The following is a 19,532-nucleotide window of genomic DNA, read 5'->3' as shown; positions in this document are numbered from 1 at the left end:
CTAGCATGGCCTTCCTAGGGAATATTCCAATGCACGAGATATGTAAGGCAGCCACATGGTCTACGCCTCACACATTTACTAAGCACTACTGTGTAGACGTGCTATCCGCACAACAAGCCACAGTAGGTCAAGCCGTACTAAGAACTTTATTTCAGACTACTTCCGCTCCTACAGGCTGAGCCACCGCTTTTGGGGAGATAACTGCTTACTAGTCTATGCACAACATGTGTATCTGCAGCTACACATGCCATCAAACAGAAAATGTCACTTACCCAGTGTACATCTGTTCGTGGCATTAGTCGCTGCAGATTCACATGTGCCCACCCGCCTCCCGGGAGCCTGGAGCCGTTTGGAAGTTATCTTCAACTTTGTACATTTGTAAATATATTATTTAAACCTTAATTGGTACATACTTATTCACTCCATTGCATGGGCACTATTACTAACACACACAACTCCTTCCTCACCCTCTGCGGGGAAAACAATCGAAGATGGAGTCAACGCCCATGCGCAATGGAAGCAAAAGAGGAGGATTCCCACGGTCTCGTGACTCGAAAGACTTCTTCAAAGAAAAATAACTTGTAACACTCCGACCCAACACCAGATGGCGGGCTATGCACAACATGTGAATCTGCAGCGACTAATGCCACGAACAGATGTACACTGGGTAAGTGACATTTTCAATACCTGTCATTGGAAGAAATTAGTGGCATGGGGCGAAGACAAGTCTTTTGACACAACTCCCTCCACCCCCCCCCCCAATCCCACTCAGACTCTCTTTCTGAGGTCCTGTTTGTCCTTTCCATGGCCCACCAGGGCCCTGCCATGGGCACTCTTTAAAGTTAACTGTCTACTATTTCTGCTTTTTTGAGATTGCCTGATCCACCTTCTTTTTTAAGTCCTCTATTGAACATAGGTTCCTCAAAGGTCTTACACATCTTTTTCCTCCACCCCCATTCATTATGTCCCAATGGGATCAGAATTTGGTTTTGATATTTCTGATGTGTGCTCCTTTCAAACCTCTCCACAATTGTCTTCTCAGGCTTCTCACTTTGAAAACAGTTTTCATTGTGCCCATTACTTCTGCCCGCAGGGTGAGTGAGCTGCAGGCATTGTCATCTAAGCTGCCCTACCTTTCCATCTATCCTGACATAGTGGCACTTTAAATTAGGGCTTCTTTTCTGCCAAAAGTGGTTATGCTCTTTAATGTAGGGCAGTTCGACACCTTACCTATTTATTACACCCCCCACATCCTTTTAAGGAAGAAGAGAGACTCCACCGACTGGACCCCAAAAAAGCTTTGATTGTGCAGTTCCGGTGGATGATCAACTCTTTATCGGTTATGTGGCTGCAAAGAAAGATTGGCAGTGCAGAGGCGGAACATCTCCAGTTGGGTCATACTCTGTATTATGAACTGCTATACACTGGCCAAGGACCAACTCCCTGATAGTTTGCATGCTCATTCTACCCGAGCTGAAGCTGTGAGTACTGCATAAGTACGTGGAGTTCCATTCGTTGACATCTGTGTCAGGTGGCACAGGGGGCATCTTTGCACATGTTTACCAAACACTACTAACATTACAAAAGAGGCCCAGCTAAAAGAACTACCTCAGGATGGATAGGAAAAATAATTTTTTTCTGTTAGAAAAACCCTTACCCACCACGGTTACCCCTTGGTGGCATGCTTCATCATTGTTTTTTTTTCCCGTTCTGCTATGGAGCGGGGCATTGCTATGACCTACGGGACACATGGGAACACTGATGTAGTCTCGTCAATGTGAATCAAAGGAGGGATAGGAGTGGTGGGGTCTTGGGTGAGTTAAAAATACCTGTCTCCTAGTAATTCCACTGAGTTAATAGATCTCTTGGAGGCTGTATGATTAAAAAGGGGGCTGCGGAAGTGGGGGATGTAATGTACTTTGATTTCCCAGTCTACATGTGTTGGAGCGTTACCACTAGGCTCCTCTTCAGGACCCAGGTGGACTCCCTATTGCCACTCCTTGTTTGACTACCTCTAATGAAAGCATAAATAATACGTGCTCTGTGATATGATGCAATTCACCTAACTAATGTGGTGTCATAAGATGATACCTATCGTTTATGGTGTCCGTCATTGGTACCTGTGGAAATACAAGAGTGGCATAGTTATCATAGCCCCCATTTGTAATGGGCCGCTATATATGTTTCTTGTGGGTGTGGTGTCACCTATTTGCAAACTGCACCCCACTCGTGGGAAACGGCGCTCGTGAATATCAAGAATGAGAGACCAAAGTACTCTCACAGTCAACAACACAAGACATACTACATTTAACTCCTTCACTGCCAGGCCTTTTTCCCCTCAGGTCCCAAGCCTTTTCCCCCTGAGGTGCCAAGACTTTTTTTGGCTGTATGGGGCAGTTCGCACTTAGGCCCTCATAACTTTTTGTCCACATAAGCTACCCACGCCAAATTTGCATCCTTTTTTTCTAACATCCTAGGGATTATAGAGGTACCCAGACTTTGTGGGTTTCCCTGAAGGAGACCTAGAAATTAGCCAAAATACAGCAAAAAAATAGTTTTTGTTTTTTTTTAAATGGGAAAAAAGGGCTGCAGAAGAAGGCTTGTGTTTTTTTCCCCTGAAAATGGCATCAGCAGAGTTTGTGGTGCTAAAATCACCATCTTCCCAGCTTTCAGTAATAGTCAGACTTGAATCAGAAAACCCAGTTTTTCCGCACAATTCTGGCATTTTACTGGGACATACCCCATTTTAAATATTTTTTGTGCTTTCAGCCTCCTTCCAGTTAGTGACAGAAATGGGTATGAAACCAATGCTGGAACCCAGAAAGCTAAACATTTCTGAAAAGTAGACAGAATTCTGAATTCAGCAAGGGGTAATTTGTGTAGATCCTACAAGGGTTTCCTACAGAGAATAACAGCTTAAATAAAAAAAAAATTAAATTGAGGTGAAAAAAACAGCCATTTTTCTCCATGTTTTACTCTTTAACTTTTTCCTGCGATGTCAGATTTTTTAAAGCAATATACCGTTACGTCTGCTTGACTCTTCTGGTTGCAGGGATATATAGGGCTTGTAGGTTCATCAAGAACCCTAGTTACCCAGAGCCAATAAATGAGCTGCACTTTGCAATGGGTTTTCATTCTGTACCGGGTATACAGCAATGCATTTGCTGAAATATAAAGAGTGAAAAATAGGTATCAAGAAAACCTTTATATTTCCAAAATGGGCACAAGATAAGGTGTTGAGAAGCAGTGGTTATTTGCACATCTCTGAATTATGGGGTCCCTGTACTAGCATGTGAATTACAGGGCATTTCTCAAATAGACGTCTTTTTTACACATTGCGATCAGGCAGCAGAAATGCTGAGAGAGACATTAAAGGAGAGGAAAGGCCTTTCCTCTCCTTTTATGCCTTTCTCGCCCCTCCAGTGATAGGAGAAGAAATGCAAAAGCATTTCTCTTCCAATCCGATGAGGTCAGCGCGCGGACGCCATCAGACGCCGCGGGGGTGGAAGGGGAAGTGATTCCTCTTCCATCCCTACAGTGGGGGGTGCTGAGCCGGTACCAGGATGTGACAGTTATGTCCTTGGTGCCTCAGTGCCGCAGCCAAGGATGTAACAGTTGTAATGGCTGTCAAGGGGTTAAAACTTTTAAAACATGTGAAACACACCAAACAGCACACACGTGGTGCATGCGTAACCTACCCGGTAATATTTGGATTCTCACATCATAGCTCCTCAGGGAGGGGTGTGTGCTTGTAGTCACACTGTAAAGACTTGGCAAAGTTTTAGAATCGATTCATCTTACTGTGTCTGTAGCGCGATGTAAACAATGTTAAAAAGGCACTTCCTCAAAGTGACACTCCCGCTCTGTACTTAATGCTCACCTCCCGAGGGTCTTGAAAGCTCACATGGGGGCCAAGTTTAAATGTGCAGAAGCCCTTGCATCTTAGCACGCTAAAGCGTGCAGCACTAGACCACTAACTTCACCACAATGGCGGCCTTTCATGGTGTAGGTATCCCTTGTGTGTGCCTGTAATTGCACGGAGGTCATATGGATTTACAGAGTCAGAACTGGGGATTCCCTTATCGTTTTGATAATTATTTGGGAATTTCTTTCTTGTGTTTAACAAAGGGTTACTCGTTCATTTCTTACAGTGATGGTGACGTATAGGTGAGTGGCTAATACTTATTGATGAGGGTTTGCTCTTAGTGACATTATGGAATATAAAGAAAAGTGATGGACATAGGACCTTTTGCGCTGCCTAGGTGTACCATTCGTGTTAGGAGATGTGTATCCGACTAATGATTAATGTGATGTTAATTCTTCGTCAGCTGGCTCCAAGGTATGTTCTCATTGAGGCCAAATTGGTGTGTGCGTAATTTATAGACCCATTATTGTTCTTTTTTGACCAGTATAGACTCACAATCAATCTCTTTATGGTGTTCTAGGATAACCCTTTGGTAATCCTCCACTGTGTGTGCTTTCTCTTTGAAATGAGTGGACATTTTAATTGTAGCCCGTCTACATCTCAGGTTACTATGGTGTTTGCAGATGCAAGTCTTAACCTTGCGAGTGGTCACCCCCACGTGATGTAGGTTGCATGGACAAATGATCATGTATACCGGTGGCTGGGTGTTAAAATTGGAGAAGTCTTTAATGTCACATGTTGTGCTGTCGTTAAAGGTGACCTGTTTAGTGACCTTTGTTATATGGCACACAGTACAGTTCCCACATGGATAATGTCCATTGGGTAGTGGTAGGTAGTTGATATCTTCTGGTTTACTACGAAGATGGAGTGGGCGGGTGTATACAAGCATGTCTCTAAGGCTCTTTCCTCATTTATGTGAAAACATGGGTTTGGGAATATTTAATGAGCCACTATTGAGGAAGTGTCAATGCTTGTTGGTGATCTTGCTTACTTGATTGGAGGCTATGTTAAATGTTGTGATACATATCGGTCTTTCTTCTTTCTCTTTCTTGGGGAGGGGTGTCCAGAAGGGCTTCTCTGTTATTGCGAGCTTGTTTCATGGCACGTTGATTATTCTTGGGGGTATTTCCTAGCCTCCAGTTTAGATGCTAGACTCTGGGCTTGTTTTTTGTAATCTGATATCTCTGAGCAACTCCTTCTCAATCTGAGAAATTGTTAGCACTATCTAGCTGTTGGTTTTTCATGGGTGGTTATTTTAAGAGCACCATTGGTGGGTATAATGTTTAAATCCAGGAAGACCAAATGTTCCTTGTTCATTGTGTGAGTGAATTTCAATAACTGGTCCTGTCTGTTTAACCACTTGTGTCTCATCTCCTTTCCGGATAACCAAAATGTAATTGATGTAGCTTTTCCACAATACTATGTTGTCTCTGTATGGATTAGTAGGGTTTAGGATTCTCTCTTTCTCTAGATGATGGACATAGAGACCGGCCAGACTCGGAGCAAAGGTGCTTCCCATGCTGGCCCTGTGTTTTTGAAGATACAAATTTTTCTCAAACTCCCAAATTCTTTTGGTTAGGGCCCAGAAACAACATTCCATAGCCACATTTCTTGGTGTTTGGTAGTCCCAATCTAAATAAAAAATAACATCCTAAATTATGTGTAATGTGTTAGGGTGAGGAAGACTCTTGTATAGGCTTTCCACATCCAGTCCTATTAGTATCTCATTTTCCCGATCAAAAAGTCTGTCTTTCAAAAGACACAGTATGTCCTGTGTATCTTTAAGGTAGGTATCTGTGTTTTGGACTATGGGTTTTAAAAACGCATCTGCAAAAAGGGACAGAGGTTCCAAAATAAAATTGATACCTGATATGATGGGTCTGCTAGGAGGTGATTCACGTTTTTTGTGAATTTTGGTGATAGTGTAGAAATAAGGAGTTACTGGATTTCTATTAATTAGGAAATCTTCTTTCTGGGAAATCCAGTTGTGCGCTAAAGCTTGCATACTGTGGATCTTCGTCTTTAGGAAATCAGAAGGGTCCTCTCTGAATTTTTCGTAGTTACGTGTATCACCCAATAGTCAGACATTCCTTACGATAGTTTTCTAAGGTCTGAATTACGATAGCGTCTCCCTTATCTGCTGGCTTTATTTCTATGTTGTTGTTGTTAGCTAGTTCCTGTAAGGCTTTTTTCTCATTTTTGGTGTGTAATGGAACACCTTCAAAGTATTTGGAATAATCTCACTGATATCCTTCAGAACCACTTTTTCAAAGGCCAGGATTTCTATTGGCATAGAACTGTTGGGAGGTGTGAAGGATGATTTTTTGCGTAGACCTGTGTCCCCCAGTGTTTAATTGTCTGCTGGTGGCTGACCTTCAAAAAAGGATCTTAGCTTGATCTTCCTAATTAAATCATTTACTTTAATGCACAATCTGAATTTGTCCAGGGGGGACGTTGGGACAAAACCCAAACTCTTGTCAAGGACGCCTATCTGTGTGTCAGCCAATGGCATGTCACAGAGATTTACTACTAGACTGTGCGTCTGCTTGGGCCTCGTTGCTTGTCTGGATACAGTGTGCTCTCTATTGTCATGCTCCGTGTCGTTATCCTCCCTGGATGTTGGTCGGATGCCTGTTGGACCTGGGGTTGTCTCTTTTATTTGCCCCTTTGGCGTCTCTGGTCTCCTCCTAAAAAAAGGGGGCAGTACTGTGGTAATTGGCCACCCTGGGGTTCCCAGTGTTCAAAAGGGGCGGATACATTTGGTGTGGTGGGGGCCTAGTGCATAGGGGGCTAGATACATAGAGTATGTGTCCCCACCCTCTCCCTGTTCTGAAACCAGCTCTCGTGTTTCTGCTGTTATTCCACCTCCCCTGAAACTGTCCTTTCATATTGGAGTCAGAATTATTGGAGCCTGAGTCTGATGAGTCAGAATCTGTATTGTACCCTGGATTCCTTCCTGAGGGGACATAGTGTTCTCTGATATAGGGGAATACTTTATCATGTGAAACCCTGCTTACCTCTTTCTTAAGTTTTGAACTTATTGTTTGATTTAATTCCACAATGTATTTCTTAAGGGCCCCTGTGGATACGTATGATTTTAGGCGAACCTCTAGGGTGAGAATCTCACCCTTTAGTTCCTACGATAGTCGTGTTGCCATTTTATTGATGAGAATCGACCACTCCCGAGTACAATGCCAAGATAAAAGTGACCAGTCTTTTTTTAAAGTCTTGTCGAAAAATGAAAGGTTCATTTCTTACTTTAAGACCTTGTGGTGCTGCATTTGCTCTGAGGTACTCTGTCATCATGATCCCATGGATCATGGTTTTGACTCCATTCCTTTTCAGGGTGTTGAGTTCGTCCCAATCCTTGGTGTTTACCACATTCTCCGATATTGATGTGTCACCAAATGGGGATCCTTGAAGCTAAAATTGTTTCTACTTTTTTCAGCCGAAAAAGTAAGCACTGTGATCTCTTCCATGTGTGCTGAAGGTCCTTCAGGTATTGTTGTAGTAAATCTATTTGCACAAAAAAATCCAGCAGCTCTGCGCTGATCTATTAAATCAATGGAATTAATAGGAGACAGGTATTTATAACTCACCCAAGACCCCACCACTTCTATCCCTCCTGTGATTCACATTGACAAGACTACATCAGTGCCCCCAAGTATCCCATAGGTCGCAGCATGTCCCACACCGTAACGGTACAGGAAGAAACCCAATGATGAAGCATGCCACCTAGGGGTAACCCTGGTCGGTGAGGGTTTTTCTAACAGGAAAATCCTTTTTCTTATCGATCCTGTGGTAGTTCTTCTAGCTGGGCCTCTTTTGTAATGTTATATAGGCTATAAGGAGGACAGACCCAGCCCCACAACCTCCTTCTCCCTCTTTGTTTTTGTATACCAAACACTACTGCCTGGACAATAAAGTCTGTAGGTAGGGGCACTTTGCCCGTTAGGTCCTGCAGAACTTTCTAGTATCCACTTGGTTCTCAGACCCACCTCCAGGGATGGTATTGCTTGGGTATCTATTCAAAGGTAAGGAATCTGCAACTAGAAGTCTCTGTCAGATTAACAAGTTTCTTACCTTCAGTAACGCCTTATCTGGTACAGAAAATATCTAGTTGCAGATTCCTTACCAACCTACCTATCCTCCCCGTTCTGTGAACTGATATGTAGGGGCAGGGACTTCTCTTTCAAAGCCTTAGTTTTGACACACCAGTAGACTGTTTGTGTATGGCTCTGCACTTCTGCCATGAAAAGTCGTGAAAAGAAACTGATGTCAGTGCACCAAGGTAGCACCTCTATAGAAACCGCAATGTCATTCAGCGCAAAAGATGCTGACGAGAGACGTGGAGCCAATTGATGCCACTTAATGGCATGTGGGGGGTATTGCTCAAGAAACTTTTCAGATCCATAATGACGTCTGGGGTAATTCAAAGGTAAGGGATCTGCAACTAGATTTTGTCTCTACCAGATCAGGCGTTACCGAAGGTCAGTAACTTTAACATCATTACAAAGTTGATTTCCTTTGGCCCAAATCCACTGTCCTTTAATCTTGTTATTTTTTGGTTTACTGGAGGCTGAATGACATTGAGTCTGTGATTTGGTATAAGAATGTTTGGGTCTTTGTCCTGATGAAAGGTTCATGTTTATTTCAGAGGGGCAGAAACGAGGGACTTAGCAGTGGCACTCTCTCTAAATCATCATCTTCTGGAATGCAGAGCTGTGGAGAGGAGGAGGGTGAAGAAGGAGCCGATGCTGTACCTCTACCACCTCCAATGCCAATTCAACAACACAGTCTACTTCAGCCTGAATCCCAGGATGACAAGGTGAGCACTGTAAGATGGAGAACCAATATTATGAAGAAATCTATATGACTTGGATATGTCCAGGTGTAGTAAAGCACAACTTCTTATATTTCTGAGAAGAAAAAAAAAACTTTTGGAATTTCAAAACCATAGACATTCTGAAATGTTGCCCTTTATTTCCCCCCCCAAAAAAAGGTTTGGCTTGTCCCCATAACCTTATCTACAGTAGGAGCTCAAATTGGAGAATTTTTAGTGAGCGGGAAAATCGCTCTTCGACAAGTACTTGGTGCACAGACAGTGGCATTCTTGAGTATTACCTTTTGTGATGGTTAGTTCTACCTTTATATTCCTCATCTCTTGAATCCGTCCGGGTACCTGACTGGATCTGAAAACTTGCAATAGCTCTATTGTGTTGGTAGGTGGTGCTACCAGTCAAGGTGGCTTCCTAGGCATTAAATTGTGTATCCATGTAGGTGCCCTGACATGATTTCAACAACATCTGCTTATGGTGTGTGGGCCCTATGCACAACCCTAAGTTGTAGAAGAAGTGAGGCTCCATGTTTGCCAAGGCTGTCATGGTGCACATGGCTAAGCTTTTTATTGTGTGGTCCCTAGATGAGCACTATTTTTTTTCTGGCATGTTTAAGTCACACATAAAGGCCAGCTATGCAGAAGAGCTAGAAATTATGTGTAGTCAGACCCACTTCCACTGGATATCTCTTTGGAAGAGGTGACGCGTGCCCTGCAAGATAGTATTGAGAGTAAGGCCCCTGGACCTGAGAGGGTTTTAAGGTGGTTCCAGGTTTGTGAGGGCCCATTCTCACTAGGGTATTTAATGTAGCTGTGGTTTGCCCAATCCCACCCACTTGGGTAGCCTATTTTTTTTTAAAAGGGCAATAAGTCTTGCCCAAATAATTACAGACCCATCACTCTCCTGGAATCATCGGTGAAGGTTATGAGTTGGATTATTTTGAAGAAGTTGGAGGAGTGGGCTGAGGAAGATTCTATTCTTTCACTTGCACAGTATGGTTTTATAAAGGGACTGGGGACAGTAGAGCAGTGTGTTAGCTTAGATCTTTTTGACTGGGAAATACACCAGAGCCAAACATGGTTTCCTCTATCTGCGTTTTGCAGATTTAAGTAACGCTTTTGATTTAGTTGGCCATCACTGCTCTCATTGGGCATCCTGAGGGAAATATGTTTCCTAGCTCGCTTGTACGAGATGTAAAGTTTGTTTTGGCATGCAGGGCGAATGCCCACCCAGTTATAAATTGGGGAGGGCATTCAGCAGGGTTGTATGTTATTCACTTTACTTTTCTCACATTTTAGCAATGGAGTGGATGCTTCCTACAATCTGTGCAGGCTGATGCCCCCTGCAATGTAACGAAGATCTATCCTGGTGCTGTTATATGCAGACAATGCCATTTTGCTCTCCATGACCCCAATAGGCCTCCAGAAATTGATACATGCATTTGAGGACTATGGGGGTCATTCTGACCATGGCGGTCGGTGATAAAGCGGCGGCCAACCCGCCAACAGGCCGGCGGTCCAAAATATGCAATTCTGACCCTGGCGGGAACCGCCAACACAGCCCGCCGCATTAACACTCCGACCGCCACGGCCGAACAAACAAACAGCGCGGCGGTCACCGCCAACAGCCAGGCGGCAGACAATGTACCGCCCACCCTATCACGACCCACCAATCCGCCACCTTTTCCGGGGCGGGAGCACCGCTGATAAAAACACGGCGGAAACAGACTACGAACGGGAAAACGCTCACCTCCACATACTCCACGCGAGATTACGGCAGTATGGAACCCGAGTTACAGGTCATCCCCGCACTCCTATACCTGCTCCTGTACCAGGAGCACGCCCGGCGGCACGGAAGACATCTGTGAGTACTGCACCTACGACACAGGGGAGGGAAAAGATTACCGGCACACACCCACCCACCCACACCCACTACAACACACACATCAATGCATTCCCACCGATCACTGTCACAACCCACAAACCCCCCCCCTCCGAAATAATGCAAAGACCAAAAGAAGAGATCCTAAACGGGCAGATATATTGAAAAATGGACAGCAGTAATCCAAATAAATAAATAAACTATGTACAAAATATATACATCAACTATATGTAGTCCAACCACTGTCCGTGGACCACAGGGGTCCTGAGCAAAGGGGCAAGGCCCAGTCCCACGACAAGAACTCCACGGAGAGAACACTGCAGGGGCATCAGAAAGAAAAAAGGACAGGCACCTCAGGGGAAAGGGAAGGGGGGCACCTCAGCCACTTGAGTACACGACGCCAGATCCACAAGGGGACTCCATGACCACTGGCCCATCCTGGGGAGTGCAAAGCCACAGTCCATACAGTGGGTGGCCTGCCCACTGGGCCATCCTGGGGAGTGCAAAGCCACAGTCCATACAGTCCATACAGTGGGTGGCCTGCCCACTGGGCCATCCTGGGGAGAGCAAAGCCACAGTCCATACAGTCCATACAGTGGGTGGCCTGCCCACTGGGCCATCCTGGGGAGTGCAAAGCCACAGTCCATACAGTGGGTGGCCTGCCCACTGGGCCATCCTGGGGAGAGCAAAGCCACAGTCCATACAGTCCATACAGTGGGCCATCCTGGGGAGAGCAAAGCCACAGTCCATACAGTCCATACAGTGGGTGGCCTGCCCACTGGGCCATCCTGGGGAGTGCAAAGCCACAGTCCATACAGTCCATACAGTGGGTGGCCTGCCCACTGGGCCATCCTGGGGAGAGCAAAGCCACAGTCCATACAGTGGGTGGCCTGCCCACTGGGCCATCCTGGGGAGTGCAAAGCCGCAGTCCATACAGTGGGTGGCCTGCCCACTGGGCCATCCTGGGGAGAGCAAAGCCACAGTCCATACAGTCCATACAGTGGGTGGCCTGCCCACTGGGCCATCCTGGGGAGTGCAAAGCCACAGTCCATACAGTCCATACAGTGGGTGGCCTGCCCACTGGGCCATCCTGGGGAGAGCAAAGCCACAGTCCATACAGTGGGTGGCCTGCCCACTGGGCCATCCTGGGGAGTGCAAAGCCACAGTCCATACAGTCCATACAGTGGGTGGCCTGCCCACTGGGCCATCCTGGGGAGTGCAAAGCCACAGTCCAAACAGTCCATAACAGACTCCACTGCCACTGGAGGAGGCATGTTGGACAGAGGACATCCTGCAGCCCTGCCCGAGACAGATCCTGCCCTGCCACGTCTGCCAAAGGGCCAGCGGTTTTTGCCTGGAAGGGCCCAGTTCAGCGGTTCTTGCCTTGAAGGGCCCAGTTCAGCGGTTCTTGAGACGGCGGTCCCCAGCGGAGCGGTGCTGGAGACGGCGGGGCCCAGTTCAGCGGTTCTTGCCTTGAAGGGCCCAGTTCAGCGGTTCTTGAGACGGCGGTCCCCAGCGGAGCGGTGCTGGAGACGGCGGGGCCCAGTTCAGCGGTTCTTGCCGTGAAGGGCCCAGTTCAGCGGTTCTTGCCTTGAAGGGCCCAGTTCAGCGGTTCTTGAGACGACGGTCCCCAGCGGAGTGGTGCTGGAGACGGCGGGGCCCAGTTCAGCGGTTCTTGCCTTGAAGGGCCCAGTTCAGCGGTTCTTGAGACGGCGGTCCCCAGCGGAGCGGTGCTGGAGACGGCGGGGCCCAGTTCAGCGGTTCTTGCCTTGAAGGGCCCAGTTCAGCGGTTCTTGCCTTGAAGGGCCCAGTTCAGCGGTTCTTGCCTTGAAGGGCCCAGTTCAGCGGTTCTTGCCTTGAAGGGCCCAGTTCAGCAGTTCTTGAGACGCCGGCCCCCAGCGGAGCGGTGCTGGAGACGGCGGGGCCCAGTTCAGCAGGTCTTGCCTTGAAGGGCCCAGTTCAGCGGTTCTTGAGACGGCGGTCCCCAGCGGAGCGGTGCTGGAGACGGCGGGGCCCAGTTCAGCGGTTCTTGCCTTGAAGGGCCCAGTTCAGCGGTTCTTGAGACGGCGGTCCCCAGCGGAGCGGTGCTGGAGACGGCGGGGCCCAGTTCAGCGGTTCTTGCCTTGAAGGGCCCAGTTCAGCGGTTCTTGCCTTGAAGGGCCCAGTTCAGCGGTTCTTGCCTTGAAGGGCCCAGTTCAGCGGTTCTTGCCTTGAAGGGCCCAGTTCAGCGGTTCTTGAGACGGCGGTCCCCAGCGGAGCGGTGCTGGAGACGGCGGGGCCCAGTTCAGCGGTTCTTGCCTTGAAGGGCCCAGTTCAGCGGTTCTTGAGACGGCGGTCCCCAGCGGAGCGGTGCTGGAGACGGCGGCCATTCTATGGCCAACTGCTCATTGCCTGGTGGTGCCCTCCTGGGCAGCGGCGATGGTGCTCCTTCAATGCCCACCTGGGCTGTGGGTGGTGGGGCCCTCCTGGCCAGCTGGGCTGGGTCCTCCCTGGGCAGCGGCTATGGGGGTGGTGGGCTCTCCCTGGGCAGCTGTGACGGTTCCTCCCTGGGCAGCGGCTATGGGGGTTGTGGGCTCCTCCTGGGCAGCTGTGACGGGTCCTCCATGGGCAGCAGGCCTGCTGCCTGACTTCTCCGCCTTGCTGCCCTTGCCCTCCTTAGTCGGGAGTCTGTGGCCCTTTCCTCCCTTTGGAGCTGTGGCTGTTGACGGTGGCTGGCTAGTGTCTTGGGGGGATATAGAACCCGGGCTCCTGCGGCGGCCCTTCCGCCTTCTGCTCCTCTTCCCAGGGGGTGGGCTGCCTGTCCCCTTGCTGCTGGGCGAAGATCCAGACATGCGGGCTGGTGGGCTCCAATACCCCTGCACCCTTGTCAAGGGGGCTGCAGGGCTGGTGGTGGCTGAGGTGCTCTTTTTACCCCGACGAGAAGGAGGGGGGGGGGCTCAGGGTCAGGAAAGAAGGTAGCAGTAGAGAGATAGATTTTCTTGGGACAATGGAGAGTGATAGGTACAGTGGGAATGGGAGTGGAGGGAGAGGATGTGGTTGTAGGTGAGTCACGTTTGCTGTCGTTGGGTGCAGATGCAGGAGGGATAGGCTGTTGTGAGGTGGATGGCTGTTGGGTGGGTGGGTGGCTGCGTTTGTGTGGTGTGGAAGAGGGGGTGACAGACACAGTGGGAGAGGACACAGGGGACGTGTAAATGGCAGTGGGGGTGGTGACTGCACGTGTGCCGACTGTTCTGGTGGGTGTGCTGGTGATGGAAACACTGGCTGATGGTGAGGTGAATGAAGGTGTGAGTGTAGACGTCACAGGGAGGGAGGAGGGAGACGAGGAGGTGGGGGTCACAGAGGTGGAAGTGACTGTTGGCATGTCTGCATCGGAATGTTGCTTGTGTGAATGTCTGCGTGATCTGTGGTGCTTATGTTTGGATGAGCTGCTCTTGGGTGTTGAGGTGTGTGCAGGCTGGTCTGATGGTGTGGGTGGGACAGGCAGAGGAACAGGAGACTGGGAGGAGGGAGTTAGTAGAGGGAGGCAGGAGACAGGGACAATGGCTGCCGTCAGTGCTGAGGCCAGAGCCTGGAACGATCGTTGATGGGCAGCCTGACCCGAATGAATGCCCTCCAGGTACGCATTGCTGCGATGAACCTCCCTCTCCACCCCCTGGATGGCATTCAAAAGGGTAGTCTGCCCAACAATGAGCGTTCGGAGGAGGTCAATGACCTCCTCACTGAGGGCAGCGGGGGTAACAGGGGCAGGGCCTGAGGTGCCTGGGGCGAAGGAGATGCCCGGCTTCCTGGCAGAGCGGGCACGGGGCGAACGCTGAGGGGCTGCTGGGAGGGCGGAGATGGTGCGCTGGGTGGCGGCTGTACCTGTAATGGCAGGGGGCACGGATGTTGCCCCCTCCCGCAAGGGAGCTCCCTTCCGAGGACGTGTCCGTGTCGCTGCAGGGTCCAGTCGTCCCCGTTGTGGAGCTCCCCTCGCCCTCCGTCTCACTGGTCCAGTCAGACTCTGTGGCATGACCCTCCTGGGCCATGTGAGATGCAGCTCCCTCCTGCCCCGATGCCACTTCTCCTCCGCCTGATGATGCTGATGCACACAAGCACAGAAAGACAAACAAAAAGGGGGGGGGGGAGAGAGAAATAAAGAGATTTTGAGTACATGGATCACCGGTACAGTTAGCGGACATGACAGACACAGATGCCCCCTGCACTAAGTTGTGCACTTGGGGTCCGCTACGCATTCCGTGGAACATGCCCTACACGCCTAGAGTTGACAACTGCACCCATGGATGACACGGCCCAGGGATGGCTGTACTGACACACTACTGAGGGTGGTGGCTGGGGACACAGGGGCTTACGGGGGTGCCCAGCCTACAGATATCGCCCTGGCCTAGGGGGACCCACAGCCCTCCTCCCCCACCCAGACACCTCCACTGCGCGACAACAGAGTAGATTATGCGTGTACTCACCCCCTTGTGTCTGCTGTGCTGCCCTCACGCGCCCATCCAAATCAGGGTAGGCCACCGCCAGGATCCGGAACATCAGGGGGGTCAGTTGACGGCAGGCACCCCGCCTACGTTGGGAGGCCATCCCCAGCAGAGACTCGGCGGTCTTCTTGGTCCCGCGGCGGATGTCCTCCCACCTCTTGCGGCAGTGGGTGCCCCGTCGATGGTGGACCCCCAGGGTCCGGACTTCCTTGGCGATGGCACGCCAAATCCCGATCTTCTCATGGGCGCGGACCTATGTGACACGTACAGGGAGGGAGAAATACCACGTTCAAGTTTGTCTGCATTTTCGTTGCCAGTGGCCCAACGCCCCCCATCCCCGCCATGCCCCCCGCCAGGCCCCCCGCCAGGCCCAACATGTCCCCCATCCCCGCCATGCCCCCCGCCAGGCCCAACATGCCCCCCATCCCCTCCATGCCCCCCGCCAAGCCCCCCGCCAGGCCCAACATGCCCCCCATCCCCGCCAGGCCCCCCGCCAGGCCCAACATGCCCCCCAGGCCCCCCGCCAGGCCCCCAAGCCAGCCAGTGGCCCCAAATCCATATTGAATTAAACTCACTTGTTGGTCTGGAGGACCGTAGAGTAGCGCATACTGGGGGAGGACCCCATCCACAACTTTCTCCAACTCTTCTCCAGTGAAGGCAGGGGCCCTTTCCCCAGGCGCAGCAGCCATTGTCCCTTCCAGACCGAGGTCACAGCAACACTTGCAGTATAGGTCCTCTCCTGTGAAAGTTCAAGTCGCGAGTGAATAAGTAGATAGAAAATGGCGGTCACGCCCGCGGCGGTGCGTACCGCGGCGGTGCGTACCGCCACCGCCTGCGAACTTCGCCATTGGCTCCTGAAACCCATAGGCTTCAATGTTAACCAATGCGGCTTCGCGCCGCGGTCTTCGACCGCCGACCGCCGCGGTGTGCCACGCCAGCGCATTGACCTCACATCCCATTGTCACACTTCACAGGTCAGGCAGCCGCCATTTCGAGGGTCCACATGGCTCAATTTCAACTGCGTCACACAGGCCTAGGCCTTGCATAGCCACTCATACACGCCATTCACTGCATGGAGAATCGTTTACTGTGCAAGCTGTGAGTACGTACCTGTGGGTTGCTTGACTGTGTGCTCCATGTTGTCCTTCCTAGGCACCGTCCGCTGGGTTTGGCGAGGAGAAGGAGGAATACTCCCGTGTACAGACCGCTGGTGGACCTGTCGACAATGGAAGCACGCCACATTATCCTGACCTACCGGCTTGACCGTGCCACTATACATGAACTGTGTGCCCAGCTGGAGCCCGACCTGATGTCCCCCATCCGCCAACCCACAGGGATTCCCCCTCTGGTGCAGGTCCTGTCAGTACTCCATTTCTTGGCAAGTGGGTCATTTCAGACAACAGTGGGAATTGCTTCTGGGATGTCTCAGCCCATGTTTTCGAAGGTGTTATCCAGAGTGTTGTCTGCCCTGATGAAATACATGAGGAGCTACATCCTTTTCCCTGAGGTGGGCGAATTGGCTACAGTGAAGGGTGATTTCTATGCCCTTGGACATATTCCCAACGTCATTGGTGCCATTGATGGGACCCATGTGGCTTTGGTTCCCCCAAGAGACAGGGAGCAGGTGTACAGGAACAGAAAAAGTTACCATTCCATGAACATCCAGGTGGTGTGTTTGGCTGACCAGTACATCTCGCATGTAAATGCCAAATTCCCTGGGTCAGTGCATGACGCCTACATCCTAAGGAATAGCAGCATCCCTTACGTGATGGAACAGCTAGAGAGACACCGTGTATGGCTATTGGGGGACTCTGGGTACCCCAACCTGTCGTGGCTACTGACCCCAATAAGGAATCCCCGGACCAGGGCAGAGGAACGGTACAATGAGGCCCATGGGCGTACTAGGAGGGTGATCGAACGCACCTTCGGCCTCCTAAAGGCCAGGTTTCGGTGCCTGCATATGACAGGTGGATCCCTAATGTACTCACCTAAGAAGGTGTGTCACATCATCGTGGCCTGCTGCATGCTTCACAACCTGGCTTTGCGCCGCCAGGTGCCTTTCCTGCAGGAGGATGGTCGAGACGGTGGTGTTGTGGCAGCTGTGGAACCTGTGGAGAGTGACGAGGAGGAAGACGACGGGGCTGAAACAGACAACAGGGACAGAATCATTGAACAGTACTTCCAATAGGACACAGGTAACAATTCAAACATAATTTAGTAAATGTGAACTACTCTCCTGCATCTCTGCTGCCTGTCTATTTGCCCCAGTGTATGATGACTGAGTTGTGGCTTTTCCCTCCCTATTTCAGATCTGGGGTCCCCACTACGAGTCCTGTGCTTCGTTTCCCCATGGACTACAGCTTTGTGGCAGCTGTTTGTTGACTTCACTATGTACAAGGACATATTTGCACTGTCATGTCAATTACAATATTTTGAAATCACAGCCAGACTCCAGATAGTTTTGTGCAAAATTGGTGTTTATTTCAGTGCTCAAAATGGGATGGGTGGTTTCAAGTGGGTGGGGGCTATGGTGAAGGAATGTCCATGGCAGAGTCCAGAGTAACAGTCACACAGGTGCATTGTCCATAGGCCTGTGGAGAGATGGAGCATTGGCAGTTCAAGGATGGACAGGGTGACAATGTGGGACAGTGGGATGACATCAGGTGGTATCCTTTGCTGGCGGGGGTCTTGACATCCTACTCTGTCTTCTTGCGAGATCTCAGGGCCCTCTTGCGGGGTGGTTCTTCTCCTGCAGGAGGTGGGGGTCTGGTGGGCTGCTGTTGTGCGGGGGCCTCCTGTCCACTAGCGCCGGCGGAGGTGGTTGGCTGTTCTTGGTCCAGGCTAGTGGCAGGGGCCCTTTGTTGTTGTTGAGTGTCCGTCCTGGTGTTGATGAGTTCCTGCAGCAGCCCTACCATGGTAACCAGGGTGGAGGTGAGGGCTCTGATGTCCTCCCTGTACCCCCGATAGTGTTCCTCCTGCAGTACCTGGATCTCCTGGAACCTGGCCAGTACCGTCGCCATCGTCTCCTGGGAGCGGTTGTATGCTCCCATGATGGTGGTGAGGGCCTCGTGGAGAGTGGGTTCCCTGGGCCCGTCCCCCCCCTGTCGCACAGCTGCCCTCCCAGTTCCCCTGTTTCCCTGGGCCTCTGCCCCCTGGCCGGTGTGCCCACTACCACTGCCCCCAGGTCCCTGTTGTTGTTGGGGTGGTGGGTTATCCTGGGTGCCCTGTAGTGGTAGACACACCGCTGCTTGACGCGCCCTGGAGACAGAGGCATGGGCCCGCTGGGTGGGAGCTGTGCTGGTGTTCCCGGAGGGGTTTGGGTCTGTAGTGGCCTGTGGCTGTCTGAGGGGAACCGACTGTCCAGAGGTCCCCGATGGTCCGGGCTGGTCATCAGTGTCCAGGTCGACAGAGCTGCTGTCATCGCTGACGGCCTCTTGGGTGGGGGGTGTGGAGAATTCTGGGCCCTCCGTGGCGGTGTGTTGGCGGTCGGGTCCTGCAGGGGTATAGAGGTATGGTTATAGTTTCAATGTGTGCCATATGGGTGTATCTGTGGGTTCCCGTGTCCCCAAGTGCTGGCATTCGTGTGTGGGGGCTTTGGTGAGGGTGGCTTGTGGGGGGGATGTGTATTTGCATTGGGCATGCTTTGGTGATGGGTGTCCATGCTTAGTGGACGCATGCAGGCCTAGGTTTTGGGATGTGTGGGTTGTGATGGGGAGACATTGGCAGGGAATAGGTGTGCTGGGGGTGGGGGTGAGGATGGTGGTGGGGGTGAGGATGGTGGTGGGGGCGAGGATGGCGGTGGGGGTGAGGATGGGGGTGGGGGTGAGGGTGGGGTTCGAGGATGGGGGTGAGGGTTGGGGTATGATTTGGCATGCAGGTGGGGGGGAAGCAGTATTGAAGCTTCAACTTACCAGAATCCATTCCTCCGCCGACTCCTGCGAGGCCGTCAGGATGCAGGTTGTTCAAGACTTCCTCCTCCCATGTTGTAAATTGTGGGGGTTGAGGTGGGGGTCCTCCGCCAGTCTTCTGCACGGCGATGTTGTGCCTGGATACCATGGAACGCACCTTCCCCCGTAGGTCGTTCCATCGCTTCCTGATGTCTTCCCGATTTCTGGGGTGCTGTCCCACAGCGTTGACCCTGTCGACAATCCTCTGCCATAGCTCCGTCCTCCGGGCAATGCTGGTGTATTGGACCTGTGTGCCGAAGAGCTGGGGCTCTACCCGAACGATTTCCTCCACCATGACCCTGAGTTCTTCGTCTGAGAAGCGGGGGTGTCTTTGGGGTGCCATGGAGTGGTGTGTATGATGTGTGGGGTGGAGTATGTGTAGTTAAGTGTGTTGAGTGTGGTGGTGTGTGTTGTTTTGTGTGTGGATATTGTGTGGGTGATGGTGTAGTGTGCCTCTGTGTGA

At 50.9% G+C, this 19,532-nt stretch overlaps 1 protein-coding gene across 7 annotated transcripts in view; it reads left to right on the top strand.

Moving 5' to 3' along the window:
* Positions 1-19,532, top strand: part of TRIO (trio Rho guanine nucleotide exchange factor) — a 3,522,386-nt gene that overhangs the window by 2,003,194 nt on the left and 1,499,660 nt on the right. For all 7 annotated transcript variants that reach the window (XR_011200906.1, XM_069219639.1, XM_069219640.1 and 4 more), the window contains exon 36: positions 8,583-8,753. Coding sequence is in view for 6 of the 7 variants with exons in the window: in XM_069219639.1 (XP_069075740.1) it covers positions 8,583-8,753 (171 nt within the window). In the remaining variant the exon portion in view is untranslated. The remainder of the gene's footprint in view (positions 1-8,582; positions 8,754-19,532) is intronic.

Source organism: Pleurodeles waltl, chromosome 2_2 (assembly GCF_031143425.1).
Source record: "Pleurodeles waltl isolate 20211129_DDA chromosome 2_2, aPleWal1.hap1.20221129, whole genome shotgun sequence".
NCBI lineage: Eukaryota > Metazoa > Chordata > Amphibia > Caudata > Salamandridae > Pleurodeles > Pleurodeles waltl.
The sequence above is the reverse complement of the archived record's forward strand: the minus strand, read 5'-3'. Positions and strand labels throughout refer to the sequence as shown.